General features: G+C 38.3%; 2 protein-coding genes across 2 annotated transcripts; both read right to left on the bottom strand.

The window, feature by feature from the left end:
• Nucleotides 1-596: 596 nt before the first annotated feature.
• Taar5 (trace amine associated receptor 5) lies at nucleotides 597-1,613 on the bottom strand. The gene has a single exon (XM_026381430.2). The coding sequence runs from the start codon at nucleotides 1,611-1,613 to the stop codon at nucleotides 597-599; it is 1,017 nt and encodes a 338-aa protein (XP_026237215.1).
• Nucleotides 1,614-13,095: 11,482 nt separating this feature from the next.
• Nucleotides 13,096-14,139, bottom strand: LOC113176056 (trace amine-associated receptor 4). Its single transcript, XM_026380444.1, has one exon. It carries the CDS (start codon nucleotides 14,137-14,139, stop codon nucleotides 13,096-13,098), a length of 1,044 nt encoding a protein of 347 aa, XP_026236229.1.
• Between the last annotated feature and the right edge of the window lie 996 nt (nucleotides 14,140-15,135).

The following is a 15,135-nucleotide window of genomic DNA, read 5'->3' as shown; positions in this document are numbered from 1 at the left end:
GAAGACAAGAACTCTAAAATGAACATTTTTAAAAATAGGTATTTCAAACTCTTGACAATGACTTAAAAATGTGAAGTAAAATTATGATTTAAACAAGGTTTCTAATATTATACTATGCAATATTTTAGCTTCCAGACACTTTAGAAAGAAAACAGTACAAATCCCAGATTTTGTGAATGAGGACACTATATAGCAAGGGAGATGGAGGATTCAAAGGTAGCTGAAGTCTCACCTGGCTGCTTCATGTGGCAGAACCAGGAGCTCAGAAATCCAGGCCCTGGAGCTCAATCCTTCCACCTCTGCATCTTAGTTGTTTCAAGGAAGCAATGACTTAGGAGCCAAACATTTCCCCAGCATTGTGGCTTATCCAGGAGGTCTTTAGATGACTTACCTCTCTCCTTTCCCTACTTTCTACTATGAGAGCACTGAATAAGAGGAGCACTCATCTCTTTCCAAATTAAGCTGTCTTTCTCCTGCACTTGAACCCTGGAAGCTACCTGCAAACTCATGACACCACGCAACCCACAGCTCCGGTGCCACTCATCCTTCCCACCATGCCTTCCTACAGGATTCCTGCCTGCACTCAGCAGATGGAGTCATTCTTGGTACAAATCAATAGTGGGGGTCCGTGGCAAGAAGATCTCCCGGCTCAGGATGAGTTTCAGTGCCTTCCTGAACCACCGGTAGGAAAAGACGTAGATGATGGGGTTGCAGGCTGAGTTGAAGTAGGCAAACCAGATAAAGATGTCAAAGATGAGTGGTGGTGTGACAAAGTTAAGGAGGCTGTCCACCAGGGTGTCCACGGTGAAGGGAAGCCAGCACATGAGGTAGATGCCCACAGCTATGCCTAGGGTCTTGGCAGCTTTTCTCTCACGCTTGGCAGCCCCAGCCAAGCTTTTGCTCAAGGTGCTGATCTGTCGAGCCTGCCTGGTTGCAACCACGAAGATCTTCACATACAAGCTGATCATGAGGAGGCAGGGGATAAAGAATGCAGGGAAGTTTAACCAGCCCCAAAACTTATTGAACAGCAGCTGGCAACTGCCCACACAAGGCATCTCTTCCAGCCACTGGCTAAGTCCTCTTTCTACAAAATCTGTGTAGAGGAGGATGGCAGTATAAGCTGCTGGCACTCCCCACCCTGCTAAGATATACTTGAGAGCCACCCTGATCGTGAACTTGGAGGGATAGAGCAGGGGATCGCAGATGGCACAGTGACGGTCAATGGAAATGAAACAGAGATGGAAGATGGAGGTGAGGCAGAAAAGAGTGTCCAAGTAGGTGTGCAGACGGCAGAGGAAGTCCCCAAAGAACCAGCAACTCTCCACAGAGCGAACAGTGCTTAGTGGCAGCACCAGAAGACCCAGCAGCATGTCAGCCAGGGCCAGGGAGAGCAGTAAGAAGTTAGTGGGAGTGTGAAGCACTTTAAAGTAGGACACAGAAAACACCACAAACAGATTCCCTAGGACTGTAGTAAATATGCCTGCTGCACAGGACAGGTAGATGACCAGCTGGATACCCAGAGGATGGACTGTCCTGGGGCAAGACCCATTCACCTGGTAGCAGAATGCTGCAGGGAGTTCTTCAGCACCACCATGGGTGAAGACAGCTCTCATTGATAAGTTCTACTCTTCTCTCTTTGGAACTGGCCACCAAAATTTTTTTTAAAAAGTACATATATTTGTTTCTGCTAAAAAATCAGAAAATGAGAGCAAAAGAGAAAACTAATGTCAATTGAACCTAGTACAGTTTCCCTGGGTACTGAATCAAAAGTGCACTGGAAGCTGGGTGTGGTGGTACATGCCTATAATCCTAGTGACTCTGGAGGCTGAGGCAGGCTTGCAAATGTGAGGACAGACTTAGCAACTTAGCAAGACCTTTGGCAACTCAATGAGACCCTGGCTTAAATTTTAAAAATAAATAAAGAAAAAGGGCTGAGACTAAGAATGCAACTCAATTGTAAAATACCCCTAGGTTCAATCCTTAGTATCCACCCCCCAAAAAAAGTGCACTGAAAATCAAAAGTAACATAGGGTTCAAGGTTTTGTTGAACTTACTTCTGCTAGCCTTGGTTTGTCTGAATGGTGCACATAAGATCCTTATGGAAAGAGAAGGATATAAGTTAAATATTCCTTCAAGGAAAAACTGATCATGTGATACTATTTAGAATAAAATTATTTAAAGGGTGTCTTTCTCATGTTAATAAAGTACTTGTCAAATGTAAAGTGACATTTAAAGTTATGAATCTGAGCCAAGTGACAAATTAATTTTTGTTAAGAAATCATCGCTTCAGGAAAAGGAAATTTTATCACCTCTCTTCAATAATTAAATTGACAATAAATTAAAATCAATTAAAGCTTTTAATTAGGCCAATTTTTCCAAAATGAAAAACTCAGCAGGCACATAATCAAAAGAATAAAAAATTGCCCTATTTTAGTTTTTCATACTACACATTTTCTAAAGATTATACACAGTGTTTACACATCTTGTAAGAACTATCTGAGAGACTATATGAGAAAGTATTTTGTATAACAAACACTAGTCTGTAAACTATTAAAAAAATTCTAATGATCTGAATTCAGGGTTTCCAAGCTACTTACACAGGTAGGAGTCAGAGTCACTTCACAGGAAGGTTTTCTGTGTAAGCAGGTAGAGATTAGGAATGTAGAATACTCTCTCCCCACAGATGACAGATGTGCTACCAGTTCATGATTTATACTTTCCATAGAAACAGCTCCCCATGTAGTGGGATACAAATGGGCAGTGGAGGAGTACCAAGGGACCTAGTTTGCACTATTCACAAGTCTCTGTTGTTTAGGTTTCTTTCTCAATATGGGATTATTTACCCTGAAAATTAATTAGAGATGAAATTTAAAGATAATGGATTTAGATATACCTTTTCTTTCACTCCTGAGTTCTGGGTTATTCACAAAGGTAGTCTATTTTCTTATGTGTGGATAGTTTCTATCCACAACTATAGACAATTAAAATATTTAATGTTAATATTTATCAAATTCCATTTTATTTTATTTCATTTTCCGTAAGTTCCATACATCCCTTCTACTTTAGAATTCTTTCTGTGAGTTTCTCAATATGAGCAAAAGTTGAGAATTAATTCTTTTTGGCAAATCATTACCCGAGGAAAGAGTTCTAAATGTTGGTCATAAGGAGGGAAAGGCTATAAGGAGATATTCCAGCAGGGAAGAAATTCTAGCTGAGGACCCTTACGAAGCCCATGTGTCCTCAGAAGCATTTGAGACAAGAAGTAAGTTTCCAAGAACTGCCTCTAGTCATATTTGTAAGCCAGATGAGCAATTGCTGTAAGGCCAATAAAGTGGGAATTAAAACAAACAAACAAACAAACAAAAAACCTGGGAAGCTACTTTTTTAGAGATGCAAACAAAGAAGCAATTTCAGAACTTGTATATGGAGTACAGAACTACCCACATTTAGTAGAACCTATGCAATCCAATAAAGGTAAATTAAATGTTGACAAAGGAAAGGCAGGGGTAATCATTAGACAATGCAAACAATAGGACTTTATAGAGAGAGAGAACTGGTTCTAAATCTTGCTCCTAACATATGAGCTATTTGGTCTCAGAAAAGTTGCTTAACCTCTCCGAGAATCAAAAGTTCTAATATACAAGTTGTAAGGAGTGTTAAAATATTTAGAAGATTAATAAAATACAAACCAGTCACCTGAATCATAATAAGCAATTAATAAAAATTGATTTCTTATATTGCCTTTATTTTAGATCCTCTCTGTATTTATACCTTATGTCAGATATTTGCTTGAATTTCTCTTTTATGATGCTTTTGGAATTGTCCTCAAGGAATTCATATTTTACCCCAGTGTGCTGGTAAATGTCTTGAATATAGGAATTTTCTGATCTCTTTTAAATCTCCCCAACTGTGCTGTACATAGCCTCCTCTGCACTGTACTTAATGCTGAAATAATTGATCCTAGATTTCCAAAGCTTGGACTCCATGTCCTACTTATGTGCTTCTTTAATTCTTATACTTCCTTATTGTTTAGCAGCCATTAAGACCTTATTTCTTTTCACAGCTCCATCAATCAAAATCTTCATGAGATAAGGAGTTTGTATAATTTAACCATAGGGCTTGATGCCTGTTTCAGTGCCTGGCATATATTAGTCACAGAAGGATCATGCATTGAATGTGATTCATCACAGCCTAGACAAGCCAGCACTGTAAGAATGCTATGAAAATACTGGTCAACAGTGTGACTTTAATTAGCAGCTTTCTCCTACCACTAGGTACAAGGCAAGTTATGAGACATGGAGGTCAACTTCACTTAGACATTGTGGTGTGGTTGCTTTAACAGAGTTGTTTTGGCTGTAAGGGTCTGTGGTCTCCAGATGTAGCATGGGAACAGGGGGGAACCAGGAAGGGATTTGAAAGGAGCAGAGAGGGTGGTGGTGAGAACAAAAGCATTGGCCTGGGGGTAGGATTTAGGGTTCAAGTTCATTGGACTCAGTTCTATGGCCTGGAACCATTCCTGGATCCAGTGTCTTCACCTTATTTTTCTAATCTCACTTCTCTCTTTGTTCTGCTTTTTTTTTAAGTTTAAAAATTAATTTGGGTATTTCTCCTTCTTGTACACATTCATATAAATTATTCTTAAATCCTTTCTGGAGCAAGGGGTGGAAATAAAAGTTATTATTATTATGAATCTTGGAATTATCAGTACAAATTCAAGTAATATATCCCAGAGAGATAACCATACAAAGATAAACTGCATGCTAAAGGATATTCTATGGAATATTGTTAATAGTAGTGAAAAATGTAAACAATCTGAATACTCTCTAATATGGGATGGATTAAAGAAGCTGCAGTATATACCATGCAATAAAATATTTTGCAATTATTAAAGCTAATAATACAGTTATGTAAATAAAATACAAAAATAGGGCTGGGGATATGGCTCAGTGGTTGAGTACCCCTGAGTTCAACCCCCTTGTACCAAAAGGCAAATGAAACAAAAAACAAAACATGAAATTAAATAACTTGAATGTGTTTCAAAGGCAAATGAAGAGTATACTCTGGTTCAACAATCCAGGAAAGATTTTTTCTTTGCTATTAACCATTATAGTCATGATACATTATTAAGTGCTAAAGACAGATATGAAGAAAACAGGTATAGCAAAACTGAACATAAATATTTCTATGGGCCCATTTATACAAGGAGAAGGAGCTGACAGTGGCTCTCCCTGGTCTGTTTTGGACTTATTGCCTTCATCGTACCTTTTTTAGTGCTTGAAGTTTTGTTTCGTTCTTTGTAGTAAATCTGTATGATTTTAACCAAAGGGAGAACGTTTTTAATTTTGCTCCAAGAAAGATGCATAGATTTTATGTGTGCTCAGAAATTGAGTTCTGCCTCAGGTCCCTAGCCAGGTATACTGCACTCTTTCAATTGTTAACTGTGAATAGAATTCACAAAGGGGAGTATCCCAGATAACTGATTTAAAATAGTCTCAGTATCACAGCACCTCCTAATTTGGAATGTACCTCTGTAATTTAGTGATATCAAAGGTTTCATGGGATGTTAGCAATAGCTACTTAATCATCATTTATGGTCAAGAATGCTACTACCAGGGGGATCCAAGATGGCAGGCCAGAGGGAGGCAGCATTCTGTGTTGCTTCATGACCTGGGATTCAAATATTCAAATGAGAATACTGCTTCTCTGAGAGCAATATTCCTGTGATTCCTGCACAAGAATCACAGTCCCCTGCCCATCCAGGGCTTCAGGCCTCAGTGTCAGAGTAGGTCTCCTAACTACTCACCCATGCAGAAATACTGGTACCTGAGCAAGACCATCCGCAGCAGCAGCACCCACACAGAACTTTTGGCCACCCACCCAAGCAGAAATCACTGATGTAGCTCCCACACAGGACACCTGGCAGCTTCCAACAAATAGGAACTCCAGCTTCCACTCCTGTATGGACCCCTATCTAGCAACGTGGGGATCCCCTGGTCACCACCATCTTGAGACTCTGCAGCAGCGAAGATAGTCCCCTACACACAGTGGCCTGCCTGCACCTGAGAACCTCACACAGGCTCTGAAGTCAGCCGGCAGCCACATACTGGAAGCCACAGAGCTCATCTCTGAACTCATTGTCCCAAACCATCGCTCAGCTCCCTTCATCAGACCCAACAATCCACCACTGAAAGCAGACGCCTCCATCTTAGGCGACCTTCATCACCATTTTCAGTGGGAGCGACTCCCAGTTTGGAACTCTGGCTGGCCAGGTATCCAGTTTCTAACTCCCCCCTCTCCTCAGCAGCTACTCACCTGGCACAGTGACACCCTGGTTACCTTCACCATCCTGAGGGCGGAGATACCACCTAACAACAGTTGACCCCACCTATTGGATGAGAAGGGAAGCAGGAACCATACTGATCTCCAACCAAAATAATACCTGTTTCTTCCTTCAATATTTTTCCCCCTCCCTTTCTATTCTCCCACCCTCTTATCCTCAATATATGTAAAACCAAATACTTTGCATAAATTAGGATTTAAAGGTCTGGGTTGTCTGAATAGTATATTACAGTTGTGTTGTATATTCTTTTTAGTTTTTTTCTTCTTTTCCACCAATTTCTATTATTTTAATCTTTTTATTTTTATTAATATATATCTGTGTTCATTTTATGTACTCTATTATCTTCCCACTTACTTGTCTACCCCAAATTACTTCCTCTCCATTCTCATGCTACTAATCTTCTTTAGATTTCTATTTAACAATTCCTAAGATATAATAACTCTATATCCTCACTTCCTACTTCCTCAGCATATCATCCTACTCCTCACCCCCAGTTTTTTGTCCACCATCAGAAACAGTAAACCCTTTTACAAACTTACCGAGTATATTGTAGATAATAATTGAATTCACCATTTCTGTACATTGTGACCTAACTCTAAACATCTTAATAGCAAACATTTGTTTTTGTAGGGTGTATATTGTTCATATTGGGATTTGTTAACATTGCTTTCATCTCAAAGGAGAGGTATTGGATTCCTACAGAGGCACTATAAGCCTACAGCGTAAAAATGGTAACTCCTTGGATCCACAGTGCTATAAAGAAAGACACACAAGAAATATGAAAAGACAAAGGAAGAAAGTGTCCCAAACAAATCAAGATACCACATTATTAGAATCCATGGCCAGCACAACAGAAGAAATCACAGAGAAGGGTTCAGGGTGTACAAAATTAAAATGTTCTGTGAATTAAAGGATGATATAAGAGAGCAAATACAGGCAGCAAAAGATCATTTTGACAAATAGCTACATAAACAAATACAGGAAGTAAAAGATTACTTCAATAGGGAGATAGAAGTTCTAAGAAAAACAAACAGAAATCCTTGAAATGAAAGAAACCATAAATCATATAAAAAGTTCAATTGAAAGCATCACCAATAGATTAGACCACTTGGAAGACAGGACCTCAGACAATGAAGACAAAATATATAATCTTTTTTGGGGGGGGGTAATTTTTTTATTATTATCTACACAGGACATTACAATGATCTTGGAAATTTATACATTTGCATCATTGGGATATAATTTTTCATTTTTCTAATTGTACAGATTGCAGAATCACACTGGTCATAGAGTCACCTATATACATACATCAATCATAATGTCTATTCTATTCTGCTGCCCTTCCTATCCCCCCCTACAAAATATATAATCTTGAAAAGAATATAGACCACACAGTGAAAATGGTAAGAAACCTTGAGCAGAATGTTGAGGGCCACAGCCAAGTCGGGATGATGCCTGGCATTTTGCCAGAAGTAATAGTTGGAGGCGAGCCATTAAGATGATGCTGGATTGATTCAATTGTATATATACCCCTGCTGTCCGCCTCGGGAGCCCACTACTTTGGAGTTCTTGCGGGGATTCCCTGGGGAGTTCATGTGGTGTGCCGGAGAGGGGGCCGAGTGGGTGGCGTTCGGGAGAGTTCCTGGGGAGTGTGCGTGGAGTGCTGTTGGAGTTCAGGCAATAAAGTTTCCTGTTTGAACATACAAGTGCTTTGTGGCTGCCCGGTGATTTGTGCACAGACAGACTGTGGCAGCAGAACATTCAAGAAATATGGAATAGCATGAAAAGACCAAATGTAAGAGTTATTGGGATAGCAACTCTTAGCAAATATAAAAAAGTAGAGATACAACCTTGTTCTATCAGATCATAATGGAATGAAATTAGGAATCAATGATAAAATAAAACATAAAAGCTACTCCAACACCTGGAGACTAAATAATATGCTACTTAATGAACAATGGGTTGCAAAAGACATCAAGGAGGAGAGTAAAAAATTCTTAGAGGTGAATGAGAACACAGATGAAACAAATCAAAATCTCTGGGACACTAAAAAGGCAATGAACTAAGAGTAAAGTTCATTGCATGGAGTTCATTCCTTAAAAGAAGAAAAAGTCAACAAATAAATGACCTAACATTACATCTCAAAGCCCTAGAAAAGAAGAAAAAATCAACACCAAAAGCAGCAGAAGGCAGGAAATAATTAAAATCAGAACTGAAATCAATGAAATTGAAACAAAAGAAACAAGTGAAAAATTTGACAAACAAAAAAGTTGGTTCATTGTAAAGATAAGTAAAATTGACAAACTCTTAGCCATGCTAATTAAGAGAAAGAGAGCGATAACTCAAATTACTAACATCCATAATGAAAAAGGAAATATCACAACAGACACTACAGAAATACAGAAGATAATTAGAAATTATTTTGAAAACTTGTACTAAAATAGAAAATATTAAAGGCATTGACAAATTTCTAGGGCCATATGATTCGCCCAAATTGAATCCGGAAGATATACACAATTTAAACAGATCAATTTCAAGCAAGAAAATAGAAGACACCATCAGAATCTTATCAACTTAGATAAGCTCAGGACCTGATAGATACACAACCAAGTTCTACAAGACCTTTAAAGAAGAACTAATACCAATATTCTTTGATTTATTTCAAGAAATAGAAAAAGTGGGAGCACTTCCAAACTCATTCATAATGAAGCCATTATCACCCTGATTTCAAAACCAGGCAAAGACACATCAACAAAAGAAAACTTCAGACCAATGGTAAAGAATAGAAGACACAGAGACTAACCCACATAATTACAGTTATATTAGACAAAGGTACCACAAATATACATTGAAGACAAGATAGCCTCTTGAACAAATGGTGCTAGGGAATGGGAATCCATATGCAACAAAATGAAATTAAACCTCATATCTTTCATGCACAAAACTCAACTCAAAGTGGATCAAGGACCTAGGAATTAAACCAGAGACCCTGTGCCTAATGAAGAAAAAGTAGGCCCTAATGTTCATCATGTGGCACTAGGCCCCAGTTTTCATAATAAAATTCTTATAATGCAAGAATTAAAATCAGGAATTAATAAATGGGATGGATTCAAACTAAAATGCTTCCTCTCATCAAAATAAGCAACCAGTGAGGTGAAGAGAGAGTCTACAGCTTGGGAGCAAATTTTTACCCCTCACACATCAGATAGAGCACTAATCTCTAGGGTATATAAAGAGCTCCAAAAGCTAAACACCAAACAAACAAATAATCCGATCAATAAATGGGCCAAGAAACTGAACAGACACTTCTCAGAAGAGGATATAAAATCAATCAACAAATATATGAAAAAATGTTCAACATCTCTAGCAATTAGAGAGAGACAAATCAAAACTACTCTAAAGTTTCATCTCACTACAGTCAGAATGGCAGCTATTAAGATTCAAGCAACAATAAGTGTTGGCAAGGATGTGGGGAAAAATATATTGCTGGTGGGACTGCAAAATGGTGCAGCAATATGGAAAGCAGTATGGAGATTCCTTGGTAAACTGGGAATGGAACCATTTTTTGACCCAGCTATCCCACTCAGCAGTCTATAACTCAAGGGCTTAAAAACAGCACACTACAGAAACACAGCCACATCAATGTTTATAACACACAATTCACAATAGCTAAACTGTGGAATCAACCTAGATGTCCTTCAGGAGATGAATGGGTAAAAAAATGTGGCATATATACACAGTATTACTCAGCAGTAAAAGAGAATAAAATCATGACATTTGCAGGTAAATGGATGGAGTTGGAGCACATAATGCTAAATGAAGTTAGCCAATCCCAGAAAAACAAATACCAAATGTTTGCTCTGATATAAGGAGGCTGATTCATAGTGGGGTTGGGAGGGGGAGCATGGGAGGATTAGACAAACTCTAGATAGGCAGAGGGGTGGGAGGGGAAGGGAAGGCGCATGAGGACAGGAAAGCCAGTGGAATGAAATGGACATCATTACCCTAAGCACATGTATGGAGACACAAATGGTGTGAATATACTTTGTATACAACCAGAGATATGAAAAATTGTGCTGCATATGTATAATGTGAACTGTAATGCATTTTGCTGTCATATATAACAAATTAGAATAATAAAAGTAAAAAAGCAAGGCAGGCTTGGTGGCACCTGCCTGTAGTCATGACTACTCAGGAAGTTGAGGTGGGAGGATCACTTGAGCCCAAGAATTTGAGACCAAACTGGGCAATATAGCAAGGCACTGTCTAGAGGAAAATAATAATAAAAATCTCTAAAGCAAATAAAAATTTCTAACCAAAAAAAAGGTTTTATTCTACTTTCATAAGGATCTTTAGAAAATTTTCTTTAAAAATCTTTAAACTCTAAAAGTTTTTAAAAATCTTCATGAGAAAAAAAGTTAATAATGGTAATGATTTATTGGTCACCACTTGTGTGCAAAGCCATTGATCTCTACCATAACAGAAAAGGCATTATTGGTCTTGTTTAATGATTAGAGGTGGAGGTGCAGCCATGCAAAATAAGTTGTTCAAGGTCACTTATTGTGTTTTGTCAACTTAAGCTGGAAACTGCTTTTGCTCAGTCTCTCTCTGGATTCCCCATAAAAGGGACATGTGTGAGATTTGGAGAGCAGAAGGGAAGCTCTTCAACCCACAGCCAGAGTACCCATAGTAGTCATCCTCATCAAGAGGTTATGATTACTCTGTTCAACCTATATGAGTTTTGGAAAGACGAGAGTTAAGATAACAATAATGTTGGGGATGCTTCATTTCTCTTTGGGTTAGCCTAGCAAGAGCATGTGGAGATATTCGGAGAAAAAAAAAATTGAGCTAATAAAGTTTATGGACACCTTTGTAAGTTGTAAAAGTCCTTTGATAAGGTAAAAAAAAATGATTATGACTGAAACAGAGGTTTCCTTCTACTTCTCATTTTTCTTCAATTTACTGGTCCGAGTAAATGCTTATCTATGAAGAGGATCACTTCTTGTCCTCAAACCACAGTTTCTTGTGATAGTCACATATTTTGTGTTACATTGAGGATCATTTGAGAAAATGAGTACATACTGAATGAATGACTTCCCTTCATATTCATTCTCTTAGATTCTTCCTTGTAGAGGTCCTGGTTAAATCCCAGACAGGAAAGGACATTCATAATAGAAAGTGAACCGTAAAATGCTCCAGCTATTATAAGGTGCCCCTTGGAGACTTTCATTGAGATCTAACTCGACCTGAAGCCTGAAAAACACCTCCTGCTCCTTTGACTCTTCAAAAAGAAACACCCTAGCCTCTGAGCACTACCTTCAAGAATAGTCAAAAGAAATCCCCTAAAGGATTAAATTCCTGCAATCACAAGATAATAAATCAGCTGCTGAATATCTCAAAATCCAATTTTTATTTCAACTACTGTCGTGCTAACTGTGGTAATTTAGTGAAACATCTCAGTAACTTAAAATGCTATATTCAACTTATCAAATTACAAATACTGACCTCTGGAAGCTAAAATGTTCAATAGAACATGTAGATCAAGAGAGTGCTGGGGGATTCTCAATTGAATAGAGATGTTTTATTAAAAGTGTTTTGGAATAATGAGTATTTTCTCAATACATATGCTTGAGTGAGGGTAGATTCGAAACTGCACACATGTTCATGAAACGTTCATTAAGTTAGAAACCTTGGGATCAAGATGTCTTACATAGAGGTTTGATGTCATTTGGACAGATCAGAGAACAGTCTATTTAACCAATTATTCTGATATCACTACAAGAATTATTACAAAAGATGAAAACAAGATATAAGAGACAAAGATTTGGTGAAATAAGTTTATGGGTAGGAAGAAGTAGAGAAAGTCAAAAGGCTGGGAGAAAAGACATTCAATGAGATAATAGATACTACCCTAAAACTCTGGAAAAGGGAGAGAACATCAGGTTTGTGCTTGGAGTTTAGTCTTGGTGAATAATGTGTATGTGTGTACACATACACACACACACACACACACACACACACTCATACATACATTGACACATATTCTAAAAGACAGATATATCTGCTATACAGATATATGCAGGACACTTGTATATCTAGTTTGAAAGTATATATTGGGAGAAAGAATATTTTCTTCAACTCTTTATTCATTCTTATCACTTAATTAAAGTCCAATTTTATCAAATATTGTGAACCTCACATCAATTTTTTTCTGAAAAGAGGCTTAAGTCAGAACCAATAAAATTTGAGGTAGCTCTCTCTCTGCTTCCTTCTTCCCTCTCCTGTCACTCACAACTTCCATAGCCTAGCCTACCCATGTTACAGCTCTCTGGCTCCCCTAATAGGCAATAATTATCTCAAAAGAGATAAGATCCACTCTGATACACTACATGGCTGTCAATGATTGTAAAGACTGGAATGTCTTCTCCCTGGATGTTTATAAGTTAAAAGAAAAAAATCTATGTGATGCAAGCCAATAGAAGTGAGATTCTAAATTGTTAATTTTGGAAATTCAGAAATCAGAAAGACTTTGGAGAGAGCTTCTTTTTGTTGGAGGTGCCTTTGCCAGGAATCCAGAAATGGACTGTGATGCTTTTTGTATGCCAGGAAAGCTAGATTTACTGCTCATGCTTAGGAGCCTGTTACACCATCTGGAAGAATCTCCTTGTTGAGTCAGTTTGTGCTACTGTCTTTGGGAAGTAAGAACACCTAAAATTCCCTTTGAGAAAAGAATCTTCGAGAATGGGGAGCAATGTCTAAGGATGAGCGGGAAACAGGCTTAGGGTGGAAGAGTCAGGGCGGAAGATCATTCCTGTGACTATCATCCTCAATGCCTTGCGAAACCAAGGATAAAACATGCCGTATATAATGGGATTGAAAGTGGAATTGAAATACCCCAGCCAGAGGAAGACATTATACAAATCCTCAGGGGTTGTAAAATTAATGAAAGGGTCTGTGATTGTCAAGAGAAAAAAGGGCAGCCAGCATAACACAAACACTCCCATGACTATGCTTAAAGTCTTGGTGGCCTTGCTTTCCTTTTTGGATGCTGCCTTTGTCTTGCTTTCTGAGCCAGCCTCTTTCATCCTAGGGCCCATGCCAATCTGCTTAGCATGCTTCCTAGCTACTGTAAAAATGTGTATATATATCCCCACCATGACTGTGCCAGGGAAAAAGAAAGCTATACAGGAGGCAAGCACCCCCCAGAGCTTATTAAATATCAACACACATAAACCTGTACAGTCAATAGCTGCAACAATATCTTCTGTACCAATTATGTTTAATTCTGAGAATACCAGGCCAAAGGCAAAAAATATGGGAATGGACCAACTGATGAGTAGAAAGACCTCTATAACAGGTATTGTGATTTTGGTGACATAATGCAAAGGGTCACAAACAGCATAATAGCGGTCAACTGAGATGAAGCAGAGGTGGAAAATAGAGGTGGTGCAGAGCATAATGTCGCAGCAGCTGTGGACTTTGCAAAAGAGGTTTCCAAAGTACCAGCAGGACTCGATGGACCTGATCATACTGAAGGGCATGACCACACAGCTTAGCAGAAAGTCAGTGGTGGCCATGGAGAGGATCAGGAAGTTGGTGGGGGAGTGGAGCTGCTTGAAGTGGGTGATGGAAATGATCACAACCATGTTGCCCAGCATGGTCAGCACTATAGCGCCAATCATGACCACATACATGGCACAGACAATGGGCATGGACCTCTCTTTCCTAGGGCATGAATTGTTAATGAAAGCAAAGCAAAATTCTACTTCTGGAAGATTCCGAAGGTCTTGTGAATTCATCGTCTTTATCCTGTTGGTGGTATGATGGATCTTTTTAGAAAGTACTGTATTTCCTTTCTTTCTGTTAAAGAAAGAAAAAAAAACCAGTAAAAATCATTAGCAGGGTAACTTTCTGTACAAGCCCAGGAAGTCTGCACTTCCAATCTGTGTTTGAACTCCCCACTGACCAAGAGCTCCCCCTCCTAAATATTCAGGTGCATATGAATCATAGGGATCTTTCTAAACCCAGATTTTGATTTTGGGTAGAAGCTAGAGTCGGAATTTCTCCAAAGCTCTTGGGAGAGGCCAGTGCTATTTGACCAAGGACCATCCTTGAGTCAGAAGGGACTAAAGAAAACTGAATTGATATTTAGATACCCAACATACAAGCAGTACAGGTGAATGAAGGTTTCAGTTGCATTAATAGGTAACTCTTTATCAGGATCCAAATTCAAAGTCAGAACAAGAATTTTTCATTTTCCATTTATATTAACCCATTTTCCAGATAAAACCCCTCAAGAGGGGCTGGGATTGTGGCTCAGTGGCAGAGCGCTTGCCTAGCATTTGCAAGGCCTTGGGTTGGATCGTCAGCACCACATAAAAATAAATAAATAAAATAACAATAAATAAAAAATAATATTAAAAATACCCTCAAGAATGATCAAAAGCTGTAGAACTATTATTTCATGTTTTGCCTAAACCATAATTATAATTTGAAGACTGTGTTGCTTTTTTTTTAAAAAAAAAAGAATTTTGATCCTGACACTTATTATGTATTATTCAGATAAGGGACTATTTCTCTTTCCAATGTTAAGAACATAGTTTTTAAAATTTAGAGCAATATGATAGCAAACTAAACATATGCTTATTATGGTTATTATATTATTAGGTTATACATGAACAATGTCTGAAAAGGGAGAAAATAACTCAAATGATAGATTCTGTAAATCATATGGGTTGTTACCTTTCACTTAGCAGAGGCAGTCACAAATTCAAATTCGGGTTTGAGGACTTCTT

This window comes from Urocitellus parryii, chromosome 8 (genome assembly GCF_045843805.1).
Source record: "Urocitellus parryii isolate mUroPar1 chromosome 8, mUroPar1.hap1, whole genome shotgun sequence".
NCBI lineage: Eukaryota > Metazoa > Chordata > Mammalia > Rodentia > Sciuridae > Urocitellus > Urocitellus parryii.
The sequence above is the reverse complement of the archived record's forward strand: the minus strand, read 5'-3'. Positions and strand labels throughout refer to the sequence as shown.

Excerpts from the sequence above, each read along its gene's own strand:
- Taar5 (XM_026381430.2), bottom strand. The coding sequence starts at position 1,613 with ATGAGAGCTGTCTTCACCCATGGTGGTGCTGAAGAACTCCCTGCAGCA.
- LOC113176056 (XM_026380444.1), bottom strand. The coding sequence starts at position 14,139 with ATGAATTCACAAGACCTTCGGAATCTTCCAGAAGTAGAATTTTGCTTT.